This window comes from Dermatophagoides pteronyssinus, unplaced genomic scaffold (assembly GCF_027571235.1).
Source record: "Dermatophagoides pteronyssinus isolate colony J.1.1.1.1 unplaced genomic scaffold, Derpt_VIB-CSIC_2022.12 sq0008, whole genome shotgun sequence".
NCBI lineage: Eukaryota > Metazoa > Arthropoda > Arachnida > Sarcoptiformes > Pyroglyphidae > Dermatophagoides > Dermatophagoides pteronyssinus.
In genome coordinates, this window is record NW_027461532.1 from 1,481,317 (window position 1) to 1,505,505 (window position 24,189).

General features: G+C 27.2%; 7 protein-coding genes across 7 annotated transcripts; 2 read left to right on the plus strand and 5 right to left on the minus strand.

Annotated features, from left to right (window-relative positions):
• Window positions 1-2,314, plus strand: LOC113788934 (uncharacterized). Its single transcript, XM_027338400.2, has 2 exons — window positions 1-269; window positions 354-2,314. The coding sequence occupies exons 1-2, from the start codon at window positions 179-181 to the stop codon at window positions 1,727-1,729; spliced, it is 1,467 nt and encodes a 488-aa protein (XP_027194201.2). The 5' UTR covers window positions 1-178; the 3' UTR covers window positions 1,730-2,314.
• Window positions 2,315-2,524: 210 nt separating this feature from the next.
• LOC113788915 (uncharacterized) lies at window positions 2,525-5,770 on the plus strand. Its single transcript, XM_027338380.2, has 5 exons — window positions 2,525-2,841; window positions 2,919-3,522; window positions 3,590-4,261; window positions 4,330-4,496; window positions 4,560-5,770. The coding sequence occupies exons 1-5, from the start codon at window positions 2,671-2,673 to the stop codon at window positions 5,676-5,678; spliced, it is 2,733 nt and encodes a 910-aa protein (XP_027194181.2). The 5' UTR covers window positions 2,525-2,670; the 3' UTR covers window positions 5,679-5,770.
• LOC113788914 (uncharacterized) lies at window positions 5,461-10,712 on the minus strand. Its single transcript, XM_027338379.2, has 10 exons — window positions 9,527-10,712; window positions 8,813-9,266; window positions 8,578-8,747; window positions 8,152-8,502; window positions 7,996-8,092; window positions 7,438-7,935; window positions 7,121-7,364; window positions 6,510-7,056; window positions 6,315-6,457; window positions 5,461-6,248 (listed from the first exon to the last, which is right to left on the minus strand). Exons 1-10 carry the CDS (start codon window positions 10,452-10,454, stop codon window positions 5,787-5,789), a joined length of 3,894 nt encoding a protein of 1,297 aa, XP_027194180.2. The 5' UTR covers window positions 10,455-10,712; the 3' UTR covers window positions 5,461-5,786.
• A 3,395-nt stretch (window positions 10,713-14,107) lies between these two features.
• On the minus strand, window positions 14,108-17,596 carry LOC113788916 (nose resistant to fluoxetine protein 6-like). Its single transcript, XM_027338381.2, has 9 exons — window positions 17,203-17,596; window positions 16,757-17,143; window positions 16,579-16,681; window positions 16,026-16,505; window positions 15,645-15,942; window positions 15,025-15,574; window positions 14,796-14,938; window positions 14,618-14,725; window positions 14,108-14,538 (listed from the first exon to the last, which is right to left on the minus strand). Exons 1-9 carry the CDS (start codon window positions 17,588-17,590, stop codon window positions 14,164-14,166), a joined length of 2,832 nt encoding a protein of 943 aa, XP_027194182.2. The 5' UTR covers window positions 17,591-17,596; the 3' UTR covers window positions 14,108-14,163.
• Window positions 17,597-18,021: 425 nt separating this feature from the next.
• LOC113788935 (uncharacterized) lies at window positions 18,022-21,744 on the minus strand. Its single transcript, XM_027338401.2, has 4 exons — window positions 20,440-21,744; window positions 19,546-20,358; window positions 19,381-19,482; window positions 18,022-19,322 (listed from the first exon to the last, which is right to left on the minus strand). The coding sequence occupies exons 1-4, from the start codon at window positions 21,464-21,466 to the stop codon at window positions 18,040-18,042; spliced, it is 3,225 nt and encodes a 1,074-aa protein (XP_027194202.2). The 5' UTR covers window positions 21,467-21,744; the 3' UTR covers window positions 18,022-18,039.
• A 991-nt stretch (window positions 21,745-22,735) lies between these two features.
• Window positions 22,736-23,111, minus strand: LOC113788931 (uncharacterized). The gene is made up of 2 exons (XM_075820970.1): window positions 23,102-23,111; window positions 22,736-23,006 (listed from the first exon to the last, which is right to left on the minus strand). Exons 1-2 carry the CDS (start codon window positions 23,109-23,111, stop codon window positions 22,783-22,785), a joined length of 234 nt encoding a protein of 77 aa, XP_075677085.1. The 3' UTR covers window positions 22,736-22,782.
• A 365-nt stretch (window positions 23,112-23,476) lies between these two features.
• Window positions 23,477-24,153, minus strand: LOC113788918 (uncharacterized). The gene is made up of 2 exons (XM_027338382.2): window positions 23,993-24,153; window positions 23,477-23,905 (listed from the first exon to the last, which is right to left on the minus strand). Exons 1-2 carry the CDS (start codon window positions 24,029-24,031, stop codon window positions 23,606-23,608), a joined length of 339 nt encoding a protein of 112 aa, XP_027194183.2. The 5' UTR covers window positions 24,032-24,153; the 3' UTR covers window positions 23,477-23,605.
• Between the last annotated feature and the right edge of the window lie 36 nt (window positions 24,154-24,189).

Consider the following 24,189-nt stretch of genomic DNA (forward strand, 5'->3'; position numbering starts at 1 on the left):
TGATAAGTTAGTGTGGTCAATTCTGATTTAGCAGAAAAAACAGCAGATAAATAATAATAATAATCAAAATTCAAAAATTAAGCAATCTGAAAACTTTCAACAGAAAGTAATATAACTTTCATCATTTGAATCCTTATCACATCATTGTATGATATAATCGATTCAATCAAGTGATAAAATGATGATGAGAAAAGATTTGCATCAATTATCACCGGTAATGATAATTTTATCATTATCATTTTTATGTTTGATTATTTCCACCTGTTTGGGTATGTTTGTTTGTTTGTTTTTTGCTGTTTTGTTTGTTCAAATTTTTTTCTTTTTTTTTCATTATTTTGATTGAATAATAATAGGCCAAGAACAAACAACAATAACAAATGAACCATCAAATGTAACTGAATCATCATCATTACCAAGTGAAGCAACTACACCAATATCGATTCAAGATGATGTTTCGACTGTTGGTACCGATAATACATCTCCAGAATCAGTCAATGTTGATAGTAATGATGGTACTGATAGAGCCAATAATCAAGGTGATGATGAGAATTCCGATAATCAACAACAGCCTAAAGTATTCATAATTCATCATCATTATAATGGTCCACCACCGTATTCAGATTTTATGAATCGATTACAACCGGTTCCATCACCATCTGATCAACAATCATCATCACCATCAATACCAAATCAAAATAATTTCAATAATTTACCACCAGAATTTCAAGATCCAAATTATCCATTCGGTTCACGAATACAAAGTCGATCACAGAATTTTCCACAACAACCACAATCAGAAGAATCACAACCAAATGCAAATGATGAAGATCTTGGCCGTTTTGATCCACTCGGTCAATTTAGTGATCAGCAGAAAAAACGACAATTTTTTCAAGATTTACTTCATAATCAATTGAGTAAATTTGAATCAGAAATTGAACCAATGATTGAAAAAGAAGATAATATGACCGAAAAGAATGATATGGAAGATTTATTAGCCAGTGTTCGTGATCTAAAACGTTCCGTTGAAAATCATCAAATATTCAATATTACAGAATTGATGGATGATTGGAAAGAGGGTCGAATACAACCACCATCGATGCAATCATCAAACCAAAAGCCGAAAAATCAACAACAACAACAACAATCATCATCACCGATGCCACATTTTATGCATAATTATCATCCAAAACAATTTCGACAACAATGGCCATCATCATCGTCATCATATTCATCGGCTATTGATATACCACAGATACCTGCAAGTCATTCAGAAATGACATTGAATATACGACCACCAAAAACACGAACATTATTACTGGTACCACAATCTCGTCTTATTCAGCCAGAATTTGCACCACAATTTCACCCAGGTGGTAATGGCTTTCAATCGGGTTTTTATCCACCGCATTTGCAAGCTCCACGTGGTTTTTATTCAGTACAGCAACAGCAACATCCACAATCAACAGATATGCAACCAATGATGTTTCAAAGACGATCGTCAATGATACCACAATTCAATAGATATCCAATGAAATCCGGTGTTCAATATACTTTGGGACGTTCAGCCGATAGTGATGCTGAAAATGCTCATCCCATTAATGTATCACCAACAACGGATAAAGCCAATGACAATGATTCGAATGATAATCAACGATCATCATCATTAGAAAATGCTTCCGCATCACCTTCATCAAATGCCTATGGTCCCGAAATTGAATATCAAAAATGATAATTGAATCAATATCTGTCACAAACAAACCAAACAAATACAAATGCACACATTCAATTTCAATGACAATAATATTGTCTTCAACCAATCACTGTCATTTCCTATGTCAATAATCAAATTTTTTCTTTTTTGTTGTTGTTATCTCTTCACAAATTGTCATCAACAATAACAATCGAAGAGGAAGAAAACTTTTAAAATGTCAACACAAACAATGAAACAAACAAACAAACACTTTAACACACGCACAATAATTTCATTGAAATTTTTCAGAAAAAAAAATCAAATTGGAAATTTTTTGTAGAAAAAAAATCATGATGAATACATTTGATATAGGTGACATTTATATGATTGATTATCATTAATGGTCATTATCATTGTCATATTTTGTTGATCATGATTATTTGAAAGAGAAAGAATAAAATCTAAATTGTATTGGTTAAAAATTTTCAACAAAATCAAAATAAAGAACGGAAATTCAAATTCAAATATGAAAAATTATGATTAACATCGAACGATTATCGATTAATCGATTGTTTGCGAATGCAATTTATTCATTTAATCTCATTAAATTGATCATTGAATCAAGGCTAATCTTTATTTTTTTTAAAAAATCATTTGGTTGCAATCCAATCAAAGTATTTTTTTTCTCAATTTAAAAATTTAATGGTTTTTGCCATAACGGACATTCCTGATGCATGGATTAAGCATCTTTAATTATCATCATCATCATCATCATCATCATAAAATGTGTGATGGTATTAAACTTGATCCATCATCATAATAAATAAACAGTTACATGGATTGATTCTAGCAACAAAGTTATTTATTTCCATTTTTTTTCTACATACCAATGGAATGCCAATCAATCAATTGATTGATCGATCGATACGTTGACATTCACATTGAACCTCAATCATTAGGAATGAAACAACATCGACATTATGAATACAAAATATCATCGAAATGGCCATCAACAACAACAACAACAACAACAAAAACAGCGTAAAATCGATGAAGATGAAGATGACTATTATTATTACATTGATAATGATAGACCAAGAAATTTTCGGCCACCATCATTATCTATTATAACATTAACTTCGGAAACATCGGTAAAATAAAAGAAAAAAGATTGTTTTTTTTTGCTAATTTTTAACTTAATGTTTTTCACATTTTCTTTTATGATAAGAAATTATTCTTACAATCATCACAACGAAGACGATCACATCTTTCGAATATATCGGCCATTGATATTGAAGAAGTACCGGAAGAAGAAGAAGAAAATGAAGAAACTAAAGTCGAACAAAAAGAAAATGACGATAACGATCATTATGAATCTAAAATACAAAATACAAAAACAGTAAATCGTTTTGAAAATTATCGCCCATCAATTAAACGGCATATAACAAAAAACGACAATGAATCTTCATCCTCGTCATCATCATCATCATCATCATCATCAATGGTCCGGCCAAAAAAGAGTCCAATCGAACGTCGTTTATCCAGGAAATTTTCCGACTCTGATCTGAAAATTCGTTCCATTGTTTATGGCCAAAATGATCCGGATGATTCGAATAATGAAGATTATGAGGAACAAACGACATCAAAGAATAAGGAAATCATAATTCGACCCGAACATTTGAATAATGAAAATTATCAAGCGCCAAAACGTTTATTTGAACAAAGTCGAAATCCTCATCAAAAACAGCAGCAACCAAATGGTGGCAGTAAACTTGTTTTACATCGATTAAATCGTCTTCGACAAGTTGATGATTCTATATCAAATATTATCGGTAGGTATACTGAAATTTTTTTTTGAAAAACATAATTCAAAAATGTCATATTCGTAATATTATCAAGTTCCACAAGCAAAATCGATATTAAAATCACCAACAACCGATCATCCACCACAATTACATTCATCTAATAATCAATATGGTAGTGATATGGCATCGATTGGTGAATGTTCTATAGGTCTTTCGGGTGAACAATTACATCAACAAAATAGTGAACAATTGAAATTGAATGAACAACAAAATCAATTAATGTGTTCACGTTTAATTAAATTATTATCGATTATGTATGCATTATTTTTGGTTGTCATCGGTGCAATGATTACAATCGGTGATATGGACAAAGCAACCAATGATCAAGATCATCTATATTCAATATTGATTACTGCCATTGGCATAGCATTTCTTGTATTCATTCATGTGGATGTTCAACGTCATAAAAAATTCGTTTTGAATTGGCAACAACGCCGTAAAGAATTGATTGAATCACCATTGCTCAAATCGAATGATGATAATTTGGAATTAAATATTGATTCTAATGGTGAAAATGAAATTGTTAGTAAAGAATGTGATTCTGTATCCGTAACAACAGCCGTCATATTTAATCGTGTTTATCATATGAATAATGGCCATAATCAATTAGTTGATTTGGATGATCAAACACGCCAATCATTAAATGGTTATCGATTTTTAACTGGTAAACATTCTGGAAGTTTTTTTCTTAAAATAGGAATGACATGTAAGTTGATCATCATCGTTTAAAATCATTTCTAAATATGATTTTGTTTTGTTTTGTTAACACTATAGTATTCTGTATGGGTAGTATCATTCACCAGGGAATTAATCTATCATTTCAGATACATTATTTCAGTATAAATGCAAGTGATTGTCGTAATGGTATATCATTAGCTGTTTATCTTATACGATGTATATCGGCATTCTATCAACTTTATATTGCATTCAAATATTCCAATGTATGTTTGTTTGTAAATCTTTTTTGTTTATTTTTTTTTAACATTTGACATCCTTTCAATTAGTTGATAATCAATCGTAATCATTGGATAGTTCGTTTTGGCCTAATGCATCTTGTTGGATCATCATTATCATTTTGGGTATCGACCATTATTGAAGAAGCTGTACATGGTTATATGGAAAAAATTAAAGCAATGAATGAAGCTGATAATAAAACCTGCACACCAAATACAGTATTCTTACAAGATGCTTATAATCATTATATTCAATGTTTAAATAAAACATTAGCCGATTTTGAATCAATCGATGCATTACCATTACTTTATCCGTTTTCGGTTGAATTCAACATTATTCTTGCATCAGTATGGTATGTTGTTTGGACAAATATTGGTAATATTGATTCGAATTCAGAAATGCATACAGTGAATGAAGAATTGAATGAAGATCGTCACACTGGAAAAATTGATATCGTTTATCGTTCCAATGTAACTATCTCGGCTGATTGTCATGCATCAAATATAGGAATGTTTAGCGGATTTTTCTCTCTACTTGCCACATTGATAACGATAATCATATTTTTTACAACAATCAGACATGATACATATAAGACAATCGGTATCGCTATCTATACGGCTCAATTGACATTTTTAACTACTTGTTGTGCTATTACCGTACCTATGGCATTTCGACAAACTATTGGATTGAATGTAGCTAAACATTTAGATTCACCACAAACAGTAATGGATGATTTTCTACTGGTTATTCCATTACCATTCTATTATATTCATCATATACTTTGTATCTATTCGGAAATTTTACAATTTACATTGAACAGTGTATTTATGGCAATCTGTTATTTGTTAAATATTATACAGGTTACATTGCAAACACCATTTATAATTGATGGTATACGTCGTTGTTCAAATGAACGACGTTTACGTTATAAAAAACCCGGTAAACAATTGATCACATTTAACATAATTATTAATATTACCTTATGGATTCTAATAACATTCGAAATGAAATCTGTTGATAAATATCATTCAATGGGATCTAAATATGGAAAATTTGTCTGGATGATCATATTGGATACATGTTTACCATTAATGTTATTCTATCGATTTCATTGTTCAGTTTGTCTGGCTGATATGTGGAAAAATTGTTATGAAAAAGATGAACATTGATTTCAAATTTAAAAATTGCAAAAAAAATTATTTCATTGAGAATATTAACAAAAATAAAATATCACTACAAAATTTGATTATACAAACAACATTTTTTTCCATAATATATCAAAATTTTGAACTTTCATTTTCAACAATTGAATTATGATTTAAATCTAATGATTTTTTTGCATTAATATCTGATATGATAATCGATGATGTACGTGATAGATCAAGCATGATTGAAGATTTTTTATCTTTTTTGTCTAGTTGAAAAGAATCATTATTAGTAGTGATGAAACCATTATTTTGATAAGAAAATTCCATTCCATTTTTTTCATTTGTTTTTTCTATTTGTTTAAATTCTGATTCATCCTGATTAGAATCAGTCAATGATGATGATCGTCGAATATAATATGTTCCAGTATGATCACTTGTATTTGATAATGATGAAAGACTTTTTGTTATAGGAAATATACGGCTTGAAAGAACTTCAATTTGAAGAAGATTACGTATTGGTTGTTGTATCATTATATGCATATAATAGGCTAAAAAGAATGATATAACAGCATCGGATACAATTGAACGGAACTGTTTTTGAATTAATTAAATTAAAATTAATTAAAACAATAAAACAAATCAAATAATCAATTTTACCATAGTCTGTCCGGAAAGGATGATTGTCTGTCGTATTGAGAATAAACGATAACAGGTAACAACGATACTTGTTAAAAAGAATCCATAAGATAGTTTCGAAATTGGACGAAATGCAATAGATGATAGAAATCGATTGACGATTGCTAAAAATTGAATGATAATTGATAAGCTTTTTTTCATATATCAAAAACTTACTGATATGTCCAGTGATACAGGAATAAATGATCCATGCATGTAAACCGACCAACATTGGCCGACCTAATGTTAACATCATTGTCAATCTAAATGTAGTTAGATTTGGATTCATTAGATTCATATTTTCAATGAAGAAAAAACAAGTAAAAAATGCAATTAAAGCTAAACATCCTGTAATTGCATTACGCATCGATCTATTTCGATTATTGCCTGACGTTATTTTAGCCGAAATAGATGGTTGTGTAATAATAAGATGACCAACCCATAAACCAATGATCAATGGCTGTAGATGTGGAAATGGATTAAATAGATAAAACATGACCGATTGTTTGATTTCCATGAATGATTTCATTTTTCGATGTTCATATGGTACTTTGAAATTGAAATAAAATCGATAAATAACATTTCCAATTGTTGCCATTATCAATAAACAACCATGAAAAATGTTACCACTACGTGGATTAAGATATGAATTAATTAATAAAATAACTGGTGCCAATAATTTTAGCTGAAAAATCATCGAAACAAATACTGTCGGCAAATTGCACTAAAGTAAGACAATGAAAATTTTTTAAAAAAATAATTTCATTTATAATTAGAAAAGAATTTACCATATCTTCAATATTATTCTGAAAATTATTGGTGAAAAATAATGCTGACCAAATATTATCTTTACATGGTTGTGTCATTGTTTGATCGAACAGATGCCATAATGGTCCAGAGCCAAATAATGGAACAACATAAATCATTCCTATCGATACAATTATCGGTAATGTATAACGGATATAATTTCGAATCAGATAATGTACATAGATGAATGATTTTGGTTTAAACGATATGGCCAATGCAATTCCACTATTTCGGATAAGCAAATAAATTATTATCAGATTTTTAAGTAGAAAAAAAAACATTACTATAAAGCAAATACCTGAAAACAACGAAAACATCGATAAGATAATACATACGAATGAAAAAATATTTCTTTTCCGATATGAATTGAAATGGTCCCTGTACATAGAAACGTTTGATGATCATCGGTGCGAATAACATTGTATAATAATAAACATTTGTAATGAAAAAGAAAATGATCAATAAAAGACGCATCGTATCCAATTGAGGATAACGATTTGGACCTGGATTATCGAATAAATGTCGAGTATTTCGTATGATTGAAAATGATGTTAACACCTGTACGATTGTCGGTTTATCAAAATATAATTTCGATACACGTGATTCATGTGAAATTGTACGTTGATCAAATGTAGATTGTTGATGACCATAAGGATGATGATGATGATGTTGATGATGAACAGCAAATACTGATTCAGAATGAGGAATCGTATGTCGATTTTCAAATAAATGTCTATAAATTATCTCATAAGCTGTGCTCATTATGACCAATAACAGCAATAATATGAACAATGATCTATTTGAAACAAATTTCGTCAAAAAGGATTTCAACAAAAAAAAATTATAAAAAGCTTACATAAATATTATCTGATAAAGATTCAATGGTGGATCATCTGTTGCTTTTACACATTCGGGTCCAACCTGAACGCTCATTCCAGTTTTTCTTACCAGAACTGTGAAAAAAAAGAAATAAATAAATTATCATGATGTTAACAAAATAAAAATAACTTACTTCGATTGATTGCATTTTCAACACTTTGTCGTTCACATTTATGTGGTAAACAAAGTCCAACACGTAAAAATGTACGTTGCATAAATTTATAAAGACCCATATATGTATCGATATATTCATCATTTAGAAATTTTCTTACACGTGGCATACGTGTTTCAGCTATTGGTTCATCTTGATTAAAATTTTCTGGTAATGGTACAACCGGTTTTAGAAGACAATATTGTCCATAAATAATATTTGGATTTTCTGTTGGATCGGATTCAATTTCTAAACATTGATCAAATTCACCCAATGAAACAAACATTCCTTGTTGAAAACCACCGACCAATATAGAGCCAGATGCATCTAAAACTATTAATTGATTGATTTTTTTTCAAATTAAAGATTAGAAAAAAACAAACAGACAAACAAACAAAACAAGCATACAATTCATTGCCCATGTTTCTCGTTGATTAATGGCACGAAATACACGAAATAATGCACCCATACAATCAGAATCTAATTGTGATTCATAAAGATAATCAGACATACGTGATACCATTTCACGTAGAAATGGATTCAATCGTTCCAACATTTTATTCGTAAATGTATACATTCTTTTTGTTTTGAAAAGTGAATGAATAATCAACTTCGTATAACAAATCGTATCGAGATACCTTACCTATTCAAACGTTCAATTGTTTCATTAATATGTTTAACATCTTTACTTATTTCATGTGGATAATCATCCGGTATGACTCGATCAAAAAAATAGCTAGCCGTACAAATACTATTCGGATTAGATTCATATGATTCTTCATTATTATCATTATCATTATCGCCATCATCATCATCATCATCATCATAATCATCATCTTTTTCATTATTATTCTTTTTTAACCATTCTGGTTTTTCAATTCGCATAATTCTTTTACTAAAATCGATTGTATCATCGATATTTGGATCGATAGTACCGTGACCATCAAGTTTACGTTTACGTAATACTGATATCGGAACTGATTCTGTCGTCGTCGTTGTTGTCATTGTTTCATCAATCATTGTTGTGGATCCTTCGTTTTCTTCTTTGTCAAACATCATCAAAGATTTGTCATTTGTCGTTGTTTCAATATCAATTTCTATATTGAATTGAATAAAAAATTATGAAAAAAAAATTTCATCAGTCAAAAAATGGACAATGATAAATTGGTTAAATGTTTATGATAAATCTATATTTAGTAATATAAATAGATTTTCATCGAAAATTGCGCCATTTTTTTCTCGAATGATGAAAAAAGTATGAAAATTTCAACAAAAAAAAACATTGAAAACATTATGATGTAATCGTTTGTATGAGACAATCATATATGAGAAAAGAGATCTTTTGTGTACCACTTACCATCATTGTCTTCGGATGATAATGATGATGATGGTGATGTTGAATGATGATGATCGTTGTCGCTATTAGTGTGAGAATTTTCTCCACTATCTTTATCATCATCATCATCATTATGATGAATATCAATCAACAAAGTACTTGTTTCTAGATCGATTTTTGATCGATTCGATCGAACTGTTTGTGTTGATATAGTAGAATCATTGTTTTCAACAATCATTTTAGTCGTCGTTGTTGTTGTTGTTGAATTATCATCGATAACATTTGATCGATTCGATTGATTTTCAGTATCATTATTTAATATTATTGAATTCAATGATGATGGTGATGAGGTTAATAATGTAGAGAAAATTAAATTCGTATCATTTTGTTGTTGTAACGTTAATAATGGCTGTGACACTTGTTGCTTTTGAATCAATGTCGATGTCAACGGAATGAGAGCAAATAATAATAATAAAAAAATAGATGATATTGATGATGGTGAGAATGTCAATATTGTTGATATCATTGATGAATATTTAAAATGATTGTCCGAAATTGATTTCGAACAAACTGTTGATGATGATGATGATGAGTTTGATTTGGATTTTATCCAATGATGTTGATGATGATGATTGTTGAAGGATTGTTTCCAATTATTCACAATACTCGTTAACCTTGACATTTTTTTCACATCAATAAATTCGGCGACATTTAAAATTGTTGATCTAGTTGTTGTTGTTGTTGTTGTTTGATTATTATTATCATTATTTTTATTATTATTGTTGTTGTTTTTGTTTTTACTGTTGTCAACATTATTATCATTAATTTCACAATGATTATGATTCAAATTATTAGTCAGATTATTATTATATCGATCGATTCGATATCTATTTACTTTGTCGACACAATACTGTCGAAATAGAATCGAATCCATTTCGATCATCATCATCAATGTTGATTTTTTTCTAAAATTAAAATATTTTTAAAAAAATGATCATAATTGAATGAACGAAAAAAACTTGTTGATTAAAATGAAATAATTTCAGGTTGAATTTTTTATTTATTGAATATTCAATCTACAATTCGACAAACAAAAGAACAAAAATAAAATAAAAAAATTTCAATCCATTAATAGAATGTTTTCATGAAGTAAACAAAACGTAAAACTAAATCAAACAGGTATTTCCATATCAATAATGATGAATTTTTTTCAAATATTTTCTTTTCTTTTCTTTTTCAAAAAAAAAAACAGAACGTTATATTTATTTGATTTTTTTTCTAAATATTTGTTTTGCTATTTATATACACACACACAGGTATGTATTTTGTGAATTTATTCATACTTTTTTATAAATTTCTTCTTCTTCTTCTTACATTCATTTTAGATTATTACAACAACATCTTTATAACTATGTTGCCAAAGATGATGATGATGAGAAAAATAAAAGAGAGAAAGAGAACCTTGAACACAAACAAGAAAACAAACAAAAAATAGTTATTGAATCAAACACATAGCTGATATGATAATAATTCAACAAGTGTCGAAAATTTTTTTCATTCAAAATCAACATCATCATCAATCCATTTGGAAATCTATTTACAAAAAAAAACCTGAACAAAAACAACAACAACAACATTTATCTTTCAAGAGTTTTATTATTTTAATTATGATAATAATTTACATCAATGTTTTCTATCTGTGTATTACAGAAAACACTCCATCGTTGTCGATGTTATCGATGTTTCAACAACAACGAATATTCACAAATATATTACGAATGTTATGATAATTGTAAAAATTATGTTACCAAATTAACGAATACAAAAACATCGAAAGAATGTTATTTTCCCTCACTGATATCAAATTCTAATCATTGGAAAAAATTGGTTAGGAATGAAAACATTCACGCCTATCAATTTTGTTATTATCATTCGATTCTTTCAGGTGAAAAATTTCCAGAATAATTGTGTGCTTCACAAAAACACAATTGTGTTTTTTGAAATGTTCATAATACTCATTCATCATCATAATCCATGGGAAAAATGACTGTATTTTTAGCCAAGATGATGGTCGTTAATAATATTATTTTTTTCAACAAAAAAAAAATGATTTATCAAATGGATTGATATGACATTGAAAGACAACAATTATTCACAAATTTTCAAAATGCAATGATTTTCATTCATTATCATTATCACCATCGTCATCATAGTTGAATAATTAACGACTATTGAATGACCACATATTTTTATTTGGAAACAAAAAAATCAATCATCTGATGTTGATAATATTTCAAAGAAATGAAGTATTAAAAAAAGACACTACATTTGATTACTTATTTGATAATGACATTCTTTAACATTCGGATTCGAAAAGCTAAAATCATTAATGTTTAATGTATAATTGAAAATGTATAGTATCAGATTACAAAAACATTCAGTGAAAAAAAAATTGTTTCTTTTTTTTAAGATTTTTCATTACTTTCTATCTTTTTTGCTTTTTACAAAAATTCTGTTTCAATGAATGTTTTTTTTTTTGGAAATTTCTGGTTTTTTTTTCTTCGTTGTTGTTGTCGTCGTCGATTTCGTTGCTGTTGGAATTCATTATCTTCATCCATCTATGATGATTGATTATTTCATTTCAAAATAATTACACTTAGTTTTGATGCGAAAAAACAAAAACAAAAAACATTGAATTATGTATCGATTTTTTATGATGATGATGATAATAATCTATATTTAGATTCGGTTGATAAATAAATAAACAAACTTGATAAACAACAAACAGTAAATGCATGAATGAATTTTGTTGTTGTTGTTTTGTTGTTGATTTCATCTGATTAATTAACTTAACTTAATCAAATTGGAATTTAAATTTGGTGGATAATTAAACGAACAAAAACAAAACAAAACAAAGCAAACCCACATAACCAGAACACATTTTACATATTACACATAGAAGATTACATAACTTTTGCAAATAAATAAATAAACAAACAAACAATTTTGATTTTGAAAATCCAAAAAATCCAAGTTCAATGTCAATTGGAAATTTTGATTATCATTTTTTTGTTTTGTTTCGTTTCGTTTCGTTTCATTCGTTTATGTTAATCACACTAAAATCATTTCTGCTAAAAATGTCCCGTTAAAAAAAAGAAAGAAAACTAAATGGCCCTAAGATCTATTCATCCATCTCTATATCTCTATTTTCATTTTATTTTGTTCCCAAAAAAACAAGTGATCAAATCGAAACTAAGGGAAAAAAATCCAATTTTAAATTTTTTTTCATTATTAGCAGAAAAAAAATTGATGAAATTTTTTTTTCTTTCCAAATAGAGCTACTGTTTTTTTGTTGTTGATTTGCAGCAATGAAAAGTCGAAAGAGAATGGATCATATTGAGATTTGAGAGAAAGTTGAAGAATTGAAAATGTGTGAAAAAGAGAGAAAAAAAAATGAAACAAGAACAGATTTTTGTTGAAGAAAAAGAGTCGAATAATTTTCATTGCCAATGTTTTATGTTTGTTTATCACAATTTTTTTTTCAAAAAAATTTCAAATTTTTCAACAGAAAATTTCAATGTGAATTTGGAACACACACACACACACGATATATTTGTCAAATCAGGATTCATTCAATACAATATGTAATGGCAATGAAAACTCTTTCTTTTTTGTATTTCGCAAAATATTATTTCAGTTTTTTTGTTGTTTTGTTTTGTTTGATTGAAAAAAAAAGATTTTTCATTTTAAATGATTTCAATTCTTTAAATGATAAATCACGATGAATTATCAATTGTCATTGATCGAGTGCAAACCGGACAATATATCATGATAAAATAATAATGATGATCATCATCATCATTGTTATATCATCACCAATCATTATCATGACATTTTCAAAATACAAAAAGAGATAAAGAGAAAATATCAAAGCTTCTGCAATAACAATAGAAATTTAAAGAAAATCACAAGATATTGTCATAAACATCAGTTTGTTTGTTTGTTTTTGTTTTCGGTTTCAGTAGACATAATTCATTTGAATCCATCATAGGATATATTTTGTTGATCAATTTTATCCAAGTTTGATCGGATGATTAATTAATTTTCAGGTATCGATTTCAAGTTGATATTTTTGTTGTTGTTTTGTTTTGATATTTTTTTCTTTGGTGATAATGATTGATCATCATGTTTATGTTGATTGTTTGTTTGTTTTGAATGATCGATCGATGGATTATTCAATTCGATTGTAATATTTTTTTTTAGTGATGAAATTGTAATAAGATAATCCGATTCTTGAATGGAAATACTTATTTTTTTAACCAGAAAATTTTTTATTGCGTTTGCTTTTTTTTGGGGAAATTCCATGAAATGTAACCCATTCGAAAATAATCATCAATCATTTTAGCATTGAAAACAAAAAAAAATGTCAGGATTCGAACAAATAGGTTCAAATATCGATTGTATCGATATCGAAAAAAATTTTATTTCCCAATTTTTTTTTGGATCATCATTTCGAAAAGGTCAAAACAAAAAGTTTCATCAACTGATAACATGGCATTGAATTTATATAGACAAAAACATAATGAAAATGAAAACGTTTTATTTATCAATGACCAAACAAAAATTTGAATTTAACAGATCAAAAAATGCGAAAAATATCAATGATTATGATGATGGTGATGATGATGAAAAGTATTTGTTTGTGTACAATCACGATCACCACAATTGGCTGTAAATAAATTTACCTGTGGTAATGTTAATTTTAGATCCTGTATTTCAATTTTAATCATTTGATGTGATAATGATAACGATGTGTTGTGATTATTGATCGATGTTGATGACGATGATGATGCATGCTGTGTCGATCGATGTTGTCGACAATTTTCATCCATTTTATCATGGCCATTTTGATTGAATTGAGAAAAATTTTTCCCATCCTTGATAATGATATCAACCGAAGAAATTTGGTTACGGTTATCGATTCGATCACCATTATCATTACTATGTGATTTGTTGTTTGTCATTGTTGCAATCTATTGAAATTTTAAAATGAAAAACAAAAATCAATGAAAAGAAAAAATCAAATTTTTTTTTGAAATCAATCAAACAAACATTGAAAACAATCATTGTAGTAAGATTATTGAATGGACGTTCAATTATTACATAGAATATGGCAGCCATTATTGATGTTTGTATAAAATCGATTAAAATGAATTCAAACTTTTTTTTATTGAAAGAAAAATCATACAATCAGATCGAATAAATATCAATAAATCAATTGAATACTTACCAAAAGTTTATCGGTCATTACATAGGTATCACGTACGGTAAATAAACGATGTGATAATGGTATAAAATGTAACAAATAAATACCAAATGTTAAACGTGAAAGAAATTGAAATAAACGTATGGAGAAAATTTTTTCGATTATAACTTTTTTTTGATTATAAATCAGGATTAAGCATCAAGAAATAAAAATTATCATCATTAAATAATTGAAAAAAAAGAAATTGACTTACTTGCCTGTCCAATACAAAGTTCATAAAGCATCCATGCAATCGATAAACAACCGATTAATTTACCAATTGAAAACCATAATAATATTGATGTTCGTGATGGTGCTAAATTAATCGTATGTAATGTCATAAACCAATAAACTGATAATATTAAACCCATAATCGAAATAATCCATAATGTACGTTTTAGCCATAATTTTTCATTAATTTTTTTACGATTATTATTATTATTATTCATTTGAATTTGTCGTTGTATGATTAGAAAACCGATTAGAATACCAAGAAAAAAACTGATTAAATATTGATTAACACCCATATGATAGGCAACAAATGAATGTGTTAATTCTTCCAATGATGAAAATGATGGTCCATCCAAATAAGTACGTTGATCAAATAAATGATCAGGTAATATACTTGTATAACAACCTAATATAATCATAAAAATATTCAATATAATACCAAATCGTTGATAATGATATATAGCCAATATGAATATTGGTCCAATGATTTGTAATTGAAATAATGCCGATAAAAACCATGTTGGTGGATTACACTATGTTTTTTGTTACGAAAAAAAAAATCAATTACTATTATTAAACATCGATTTTTTTACTCAAATTTACCAATGCAAAACGTTGATCAAAATTAAATACATTTTGATTATCACGTATACGATAATTACTTAGATATAAAAAACTTGATAATAAACTCTCGGATTCTTTACAAGTATCGACCAACATTTTCATACCCATATTCCATAATGGACCATTACCAGTTAATGGTAATAACCAGAATAATAATATGATAAAAAACATTGGTATCGAATATTTAAGCCAAAGACGTACAGTGAATACAATATAATTAAAACGTCCACGATTAATTGCCAATTTCCGTAATAAACTATACGAAAGTAATAGGCCACTATTTGATTTTTTTTTGGGGGGGGGGTAAATTAAACAAATTAGTAACAAAAATTAGGTGAATAATAAAAAGATTATTATTACCTGATCAAAAACATTGTATCAATAATTAGAATATTACGGGCAAAAAAATAACGATTATAATCATATGCTTTAGTTATAACTGAATTTAATATTCGTTTGAATGACATAAATGCCATGAATGGTGGAAATAAAAACATATGATCAACACATACATTGATGACCAGAAAAAGTCTTACAACATCAATACATTTAAAATGATCAATAGTTTTATTACGTTTATTAAGTTTAGATTTTTTTCGATCATCATTATTATCATTTGTAATCATTGTTTGATGATCATCATCACGATGAAAATCAAACAATGCTTCAGTATTGGCTATGATTGAAAAACAAACAATCCATTCGTATAATCGTGATTTATTGAATTTTGAAAATAATTTCTGTATTAATGATTTGTTTGTTGTATCACAATAAACTAAACAACCAAAATGAAATCCAGTACATAAAACGTTTATAATGATAATTAACATTATTATTAATCTAAATATTTAAATATAAAATTTAATTATTTTTCATTGAAAAAACTAATCAATCAATCCAAAAAAAAACTTACATTGAATAAAATTCATAATTATCATAGGATTTTTTCGTATATGTTTGTAGATCATAACAATCTGGTTCCAATTCAACGGGAAGTTTAAATACCGGATAAAATACTATATGAATGTTTAATGAAAAAAAAATGTTTAATATAAAAATCAATGGTTTGATGATTGTTTGTTTAAACTTACTTTCATTTATTAATAATTCAAATTCATTTGATTGACATGCAGTTGGAAAACAAACACCTAAACGTAACCATGTACCATGTTGATTATTTAATTTTTCAACTACTTTACGCATTGTTAGATAATTATCCAGATTATATAATTTTAAAAAATTAATAAAATATTCAAAATGATGTCGTTTATATAATGTTTCAATTGATGGATGATCATTATTATTAAATGTAGGTGGATATGGAATAATAATTTTAGCCAAACAATAACGGCCATAAATTGTTTTCGATTCATCATTTTGATCATGATGTTCAATTTCTAAACATTCATCAAATTCACCAAAATGAGCGAATGAACCTTCAGCAATACCTGTTGGAAATTTTCCTAATGCATCCAAAACTAAATCATAATCATTAGTAATTAGTAATTTTTTCTCAGATCCAAAAAAACAACATTACATTTTAATGCCCAAATTTTACGATCAAATATACCGGTTGATACTTTTATCAATGACCATAAACATTCATTACTTATATTTGTATTCATAATAATATCGGCCAATATCATCATTTGTTGTTGATCAATTTCTAGATCGATAATTTTTTCCATTGTTTTCACTAAATGATCAACAATTTTCATTGTATCATTAAAATTATTTACATGTTTTATAATTGGTTCATTTTTATTCATTTCATAAAGATTATTAAGATAATGAAATACTTCGATTGAATGTGATTCATTACATTCACATAAAGATGTATTATCATTATCATCATAATCTTCATAATCATTATATGTTGTTTGATTATTTATTGCTGATGATGTTATCATGATAAAACTTATCATGATGAAAAATAACTGATAAATAATGAAATTGACCATCATTGTGGATGGCAGTTTTGTAAACATCAAAATTAAAAGAAAAACAAATTTTTTGAAAAGAAAAAATATTTCATTTTTAAAGGAAACAAAAATAATTTAAAAATTTTTTAAAAAAGATCATCGATTATAATGAATATTTAAAAAAAAATCCGATAACATCGAATTAAAACGAATTAAAGGAAGAAAAATAAATGAATAATTAAAAAAAAAAATTTGGTTAAAATCGATAATGATGACACAGACGCAAGCAAAAAAGAAAAAGCCGGATAAGGAATGCAACAGGTATTTTTTTTAAAATTCAAATTTTTTATTTTATTATTATCATCATCATAATAATATAGTAATATAAGCATGTCATATAAACAAATTTCCAAAATCAATATATTTTATCATCATTATTTTTTTGAAAATATTCAAACTGGATTATTTAAAATTCGATGTACCACTTTGGAAATGTGTTCACAGATTATAGCATTTGAATTTCGATTCTGACAACGACGACACAAAATCTGTGGTATAGGATCATTTTCATTATCATTTGATAATTTCAATGGATTATTTTTCATTTGTTTCGATGTTGTTGTTGCCGTTGTTATTGTTGATGATGATGATTGGGATCGTCTTGGTAATGGTAATGGCGGTGGAAATATTTGTGTATTTTGCTTTTGACCATCATCATCATCATTAAGATCATCATTATCAATCATTGATGATAATAGGATTGGATTTTCATTAACAGTTGATTCATTTTGAATATCTGGCAGTCGTATTGATGATAATGAAGATTGAATTGAAGATGTAACAATTGGATTATTAATAGTTATAGCGGAAGAATTGGTAGCGTTGTTTGCACTTAATCCTGTAGTTGATTTACGAATTAATTCGATGAAATCATCACGAACACGATTTCTCAATGTCAACCATACGGATTCATTTTTCCAATCACCTTTTTCCGTTAAAAGACGTGAAATTTTTTGTTCAAATTTTCGTAATAATCGACGATGATTTCGTTGATGTCGTCGTTGTTGACTTTTTGATTGTTTTAATGTTTGCTCATTCATGTTAACTATTGAATTTATTTGTTCCGTTTGATTCAAATGATGACCATTAATCTCATCAGATACTTTATCGGTATGATGTAACGTTTCTTCCAATTTCAATTTTTCATTTTCATTTTCATTTTCATTTTCATTTTCATTTTCATTTTCATTTTCATTTTCATTTTCATTTTCATTTTCATTTTCATTTTCATTTTCATTTTCATTTTCATTTTCATTTTCATTTTCATTTTCATTTTCATTTTCATTTTCATCATCATCATCAATGAAGTCATCCGGTAGATCGACACATTCACCAACATTATCATCAAACAACTTTTCTGGAGGATTATCGAAAAGATTATTAAGATTACCCGATTCTATATCAACGAACAATTGTTCCCATGAATAATTTGAATTATCTGTATTCATAAGATGCTGAATAATTTCAACAGGTAAGGATTTTTCCTCGTGATCAAACAAACAGGCTTCGAGCAATCGCTGTTTTTGTTGTCCAAAAGTAGATTCTTTATCGTTAGATAATTTTGATATTAATTTTTTCAAAACATTCACGTGCTTTTCAACACCATCATCCATTTGATTTTCGTCATTATCGATTATTTGTTTCTTTTCTTGAGATTTTCGTTTGGCAGCCAACACTGAAACAAAATTTAATTTTCAATCATTTATTTTGATTCTTTTATGGTTATTTCGTACCTTGTTCAATAACCATCGATTGAAGTATAAAATGAGCTGGATTATCCGGAACATACATATTATCATCATTATCATTATCATTGGATATTTTCTTTTTTGATCCTATTAAGCATTGAACAAAATTTTTTCTGGTGATTTGGTAATATAAACAAATGAAAAACTTACTTTTTTTACGAGAACCTCTTTTACGATTTTTAATTTTATCTTTTGCTACCGTAGATTGTTGATTTTGATTAACCGTAGTTGTTGTTGTTGTTGTTGTTGTTGCTGCTGCAGATGATGACAATGATGATGATGATGATGATGGTATTGATATTGGTAGTGGTGGTGGTGGTGGTTGCACCGGTGGTGGTGTATGACAATCATTCATATGTAAATTCAATTCAAGCATTGATTCAAATCGTACAGGTTCGACACATAATTGACATTCAATACTTTTATCTTTACGAATTTTTAAACTCTTTGCTAATGCTATTTCTGGACGTAATTTTTTTCGATTACGATTATTATCATCGAAAACATTTGTTGTGGTCATTGCTTCGATTACATATTTATAATACATTTGAAAAACAAAATCATCAAGTAATTCACGATTAGCAGATAAGTCTGACGATGATGATGACAGATTTTTAGCCGATTTTATTGAACATTTAATTCGATTTGTTCGTAATTCATTCGAATCATTCAATAATAATGATGATGATGATGATGATTGTTGTATATCATTACGATTATTACCATTTGCCATTGTTGAATAAATGAATGAACAACAATCTTTTAGAACATCAGTATTCATTGTTTCCAATGTAAATGTTTTTGAATCTTCAATTAAATGATCGATAAATTCAAATCGTAGCTGTTCATCTTTATCCAATTCGGCTAATATAGATTTTGTTTTCATTATCTGATTACATTCAATCATTTTGATTGAAAAATTTGGTAATATTTCCGAATGATTACGAAATTTTAAATATTCCTCTTTGTTTTGATTAATAAAGTGATAAAAAAAACATAAAATTAAAAAAAAATTAGAATTAAATTTATATGATTCAAACATACCAATTAAACATTCCATTTCAACATATTTTTTTGTTAATAAATGTTCAATACAAAGATCCAATTCATGGCGATATGATTCAATTAATTGTTGATCATAACCAGAACGTTCAACCAATAATGTTTCACGAATATCACGAAAAAATTGTCGTAACAAATATAGATCAAGATAGATTCTTAAACAAAATTGTAAAACTTTATATGCATGTTTACGTGAACGAGCTGCTAAATTATTCATAATAATTTGTTTACGAATTTTTCGCCTATTGATTCGTTCTTCATCTTCATTATCATCATTTTCATTTTCATCATCCAATTGTCCGGATGATGATGTTAATACTAATGATTCGTCGATTAATTCATTATCGTCATCTTCATCATCGTCATCAACAACATCATTATCATTATCACCATGAACCACACCATCATCTTCATCTTCATCATCATCAACCATTACAAGCCATTCTTGAAAACGTTCAACAATCATTGATTGTCGTTGTCGTATTGATTCTAATGAATCATTTGTTATTGTCGATGATGATGATGATATTAATAACGGATCGGATAACATTGGTTCCAAATGTTGTTCATATAATTCATAGAATTGTATTAGATCTGAATGTAATTCAAATGTTAACATTGATAAACGTTCGACTAATGATAAATTATATTTATAATTATTATTATCATTATCATTATTGACAACAATATTGTTATCAACATCATCATTATTATGATTCTGATGTTCATCATCATCAATCATTTTATGATTAATATTATAAGTTGCCATTGACATTATATCATTATCATCAATATTGATTTTATTATTTCCATGATTATTTAAAATTTTCGGTTGTTTTCGTTGTTGTTCATTCGATGAATGTATGTCATTCATAGATTTATTGTTATCATTTTTAACAATAATTTCTTGTTTCACCGTTGATTTGGTTGATGATTTTGTTTTGTTTCGTCGTTTTCGACGATTATTATGATGATTTTTTCCATTATTTCCATTCATAATTGTTATCATTGTTTATTTTTTTCAATCAGATTCATAAAAAATCATAATTATTCTTTAATCAATCAATTGATTTGAATATTGATGATGATGATAAACAACAAGTAAAGAATTTTATCGATTAGTTTATTGTTGACAATGATTTTAGAAAAAAAAATTCTTATAAAAACAAACAAATCGAGTTGAAAGAATTTTTATAGAATCACATAATATTCTTTACCAATAACATTAGAAAAACATAAACGAATGCGTGATGATAATAAATGATGGTGATAATGACCATATCAACAGCACCAAAAAAAAACAACAACAACAACAGAAAAAAATTATAAAAATACCGGATATTTTCGATTTATTCTTTTAATAAAAAAAGAAATTTTGCATATTAAACAGAGGATATTCAATTCAATTGTAGAGCATAAATATCATTTGGATCATTTTTCATAATAAATGAGAAAATAGACTGTATCTTTAATTTTTTTAATATCCGAGTAGTAGTGGAATTGTATACAAGGAGAATACAAATCAGAATCCATATATGTACCACTACTATTCGAACACAAACACACATTGATGATGCGGCATCCTAGATTCTGTGTTGCCATCTTTTATCAAAGATTTAAATTTGATTTAAAAAAAAAGAATTTTCTTCAAATTTTGGATCAAATAAGTTTATTATTGTTTATTGTAATATTATTTTTGTTATAAAATGATTTGTTTTCATTTATCAATTTTTTTTAAAATCATTTTTTTCGCATTTTTGCCAAATATAATGATATTGAACGTATTCTTGCGTTAAGCATTGCCATATGCATTGGATCAATACTTTCTGTTTTTGAAATTTCTGATTGTGATGTACTTTTTTCATCCATAATGTCTGATTGATTATCTTTTGTAAATTTACTTTTACCATAGTTTGATGATGATTGTTCATTTGATGGCGATAATGATGATGATGATGATTGAGATTCTTGAATAATCGTATGTTTATTACAATGACGACGACCACGACCACGACTAGAACGAGGACGAGAACGACAACAAATCAAATGCTGATAGCATATTATTATTAAAATCATTATAACTACTATGATGGCCATTACAATCAATATAATCGGAATTATCTTTAAAGGAGGATTCCGAGTTGTAGAAGGCATCATTTATGAAAATGAACTTTTTTTTTTGATTCAAGAAAAAATTTACTAAAAATTCGAATGAATTTATTTCCGAAAACAATTTTTTTTTCTTCGAAAAAATTCATTTGTAAACAAAACAAAACAATTTTTAATTCAATTTATTTTATTTTATTTTATAATTTTTTTAAATAATTATTTTTTTTCTTGATTTTTACCAATATCAATAGCTAATCGAATTAAATCAATCATCATTTCAATATCACCACGATTACTAATGCCGGTAGTTAATACTAAAGTTTTAATTTTATTAACAATCGATATCATTGGTGAATTGGCATTTGTTTCTCTTGCCTGACGAATTATTTCTTCAAGAATATCCATCAATACTACTTCGGTTTTATCAATTTCAATGTCGGCTATTTATCGGGTAAGTTTGAGAAAAAAAAAATCAAATAAACAAATGAAAACTTTTCAAAAAAAAAAATCATTTTTTACCTGGAAACAATTAGGCCAACAGTCATGATGCATAACAGCAACAATAAAGCGTTAATGAATTTCATTATAATCTTTTCAACAAAAAAAAAAACTTTAAAAGACAGCAACAACAACAAAAATTATCGTTTCATTCAATCATCCAATCTAAATCAATTTTTTTCCGTTTCCATACATTTTATATGGGATAAAAAAAAATAGGAAAAAAACCACTTGACAAAAATCAAGTACAAAACACTTGTTGTTGTTGTTGTTGTTGCTGCCGCTGGTTAATGAATTTCAATCAGAAAAATAGACAACAACAATATTCTTGAAAAACTTTCTTATATCTAATCAAATGACCTTTAAAAAATAGATTGATTTTCAATCAATTAATCAAAGATAACAAACATAATTTTATATTTAGAAAAATTTATTTATTGTTCAATAAACAAACGAACAAAAACAAAGAACAAAATCTGTTTTGTAATCAATTTTCATCTTTTTTTCTTAATTATCAAAGGATAATGGAAAGAATTTTTGATTATTCAATATGTTTTGGACAAATATCAACAACGGTACGAATCATTGTTAAAATATTTTCCATTGCACGAATTGAATGACCAAGATGTGCATCACGTACATTCAATTGAATTTGTGATAAAAGATCGGATTCTTGTTTACATTTCATTGATCGCATACGTGATATCATTGTGTCTAATAATTTATCCAATATTATACGTTGTCGAAGTGAATTGTAATTGTTATCGTCATCATCATCATCGTCATCATAATCATCATCTTTGACAATAATTGATTTAGCAGCCATGGATAACATTACTGACTATAGGATTATTGAAGAAAAATAAAATAAAAAATAGAAAATTAATTCAATTAAATCGGAAATATAAAAATATTTTAAGAAAATTACCGCAAAAATCAAAAAAAGGATGAGCAATTTTTGATTCATTTTTTGTTCGATTAACAAACGAATGAAAAGAAAAAGAGAAACAGTTTTTTATGATTAATAAAATTTATGTTGATAATAAACACAAATAGACCTTGATTGATGGATTGATCTGATTGATGATGGCCTTTAAATATTTAAAATTTTGGTCAAAATTATTC

Coding starts and splice junctions, on each gene's coding strand:
- LOC113788915 (XM_027338380.2), top strand. CDS start 2,671: ATGAATACAAAATATCATCGAAATGGCCATCAACAACAACAACAACAA. Junction 2,842..2,918: donor CATTAACTTCGGAAACATCG/GTAAAATAAAAG, acceptor TTTTATGATAAG/AAATTATTCTTACAATCATC. Junction 4,497..4,559: donor TTGCATTCAAATATTCCAAT/GTATGTTTGTTT, acceptor CCTTTCAATTAG/TTGATAATCAATCGTAATCA.
- LOC113788914 (XM_027338379.2), bottom strand. CDS start 10,454: ATGATGATGATCGAAATGGATTCGATTCTATTTCGACAGTATTGTGTC. Junction 9,267..9,526: donor ATCATCCGAAGACAATGATG/GTAAGTGGTACA, acceptor AATTCAATATAG/AAATTGATATTGAAACAACG. Junction 7,936..7,995: donor CTTTATCAGATAATATTTAT/GTAAGCTTTTTA, acceptor TGTTTCAAATAG/ATCATTGTTCATATTATTGC.
- LOC113788935 (XM_027338401.2), bottom strand. CDS start 21,466: ATGATAACAATTATGAATGGAAATAATGGAAAAAATCATCATAATAAT. Junction 20,359..20,439: donor TGAAATGGAATGTTTAATTG/GTATGTTTGAAT, acceptor ATCAAAACAAAG/AGGAATATTTAAAATTTCGT. Junction 19,483..19,545: donor AAGAGGTTCTCGTAAAAAAA/GTAAGTTTTTCA, acceptor AATGCTTAATAG/GATCAAAAAAGAAAATATCC.
- LOC113788918 (XM_027338382.2), bottom strand. CDS start 24,031: ATGAATCAAAAATTGCTCATCCTTTTTTTGATTTTTGCG. Junction 23,906..23,992: donor TCCTTTTTTTGATTTTTGCG/GTAATTTTCTTA, acceptor ATAATCCTATAG/TCAGTAATGTTATCCATGGC.
- LOC113788934 (XM_027338400.2), top strand. CDS start 179: ATGATGATGAGAAAAGATTTGCATCAATTATCACCGGTAATGATAATT. Junction 270..353: donor GATTATTTCCACCTGTTTGG/GTATGTTTGTTT, acceptor GAATAATAATAG/GCCAAGAACAAACAACAATA.
- LOC113788916 (XM_027338381.2), bottom strand. CDS start 17,590: ATGATAAGTTTTATCATGATAACATCATCAGCAATAAATAATCAAACA. Junction 16,506..16,578: donor AATTATGAATTTTATTCAAT/GTAAGTTTTTTT, acceptor TTAAATATTTAG/ATTAATAATAATGTTAATTA. Junction 14,539..14,617: donor CTACAATGATTGTTTTCAAT/GTTTGTTTGATT, acceptor AAATTTCAATAG/ATTGCAACAATGACAAACAA.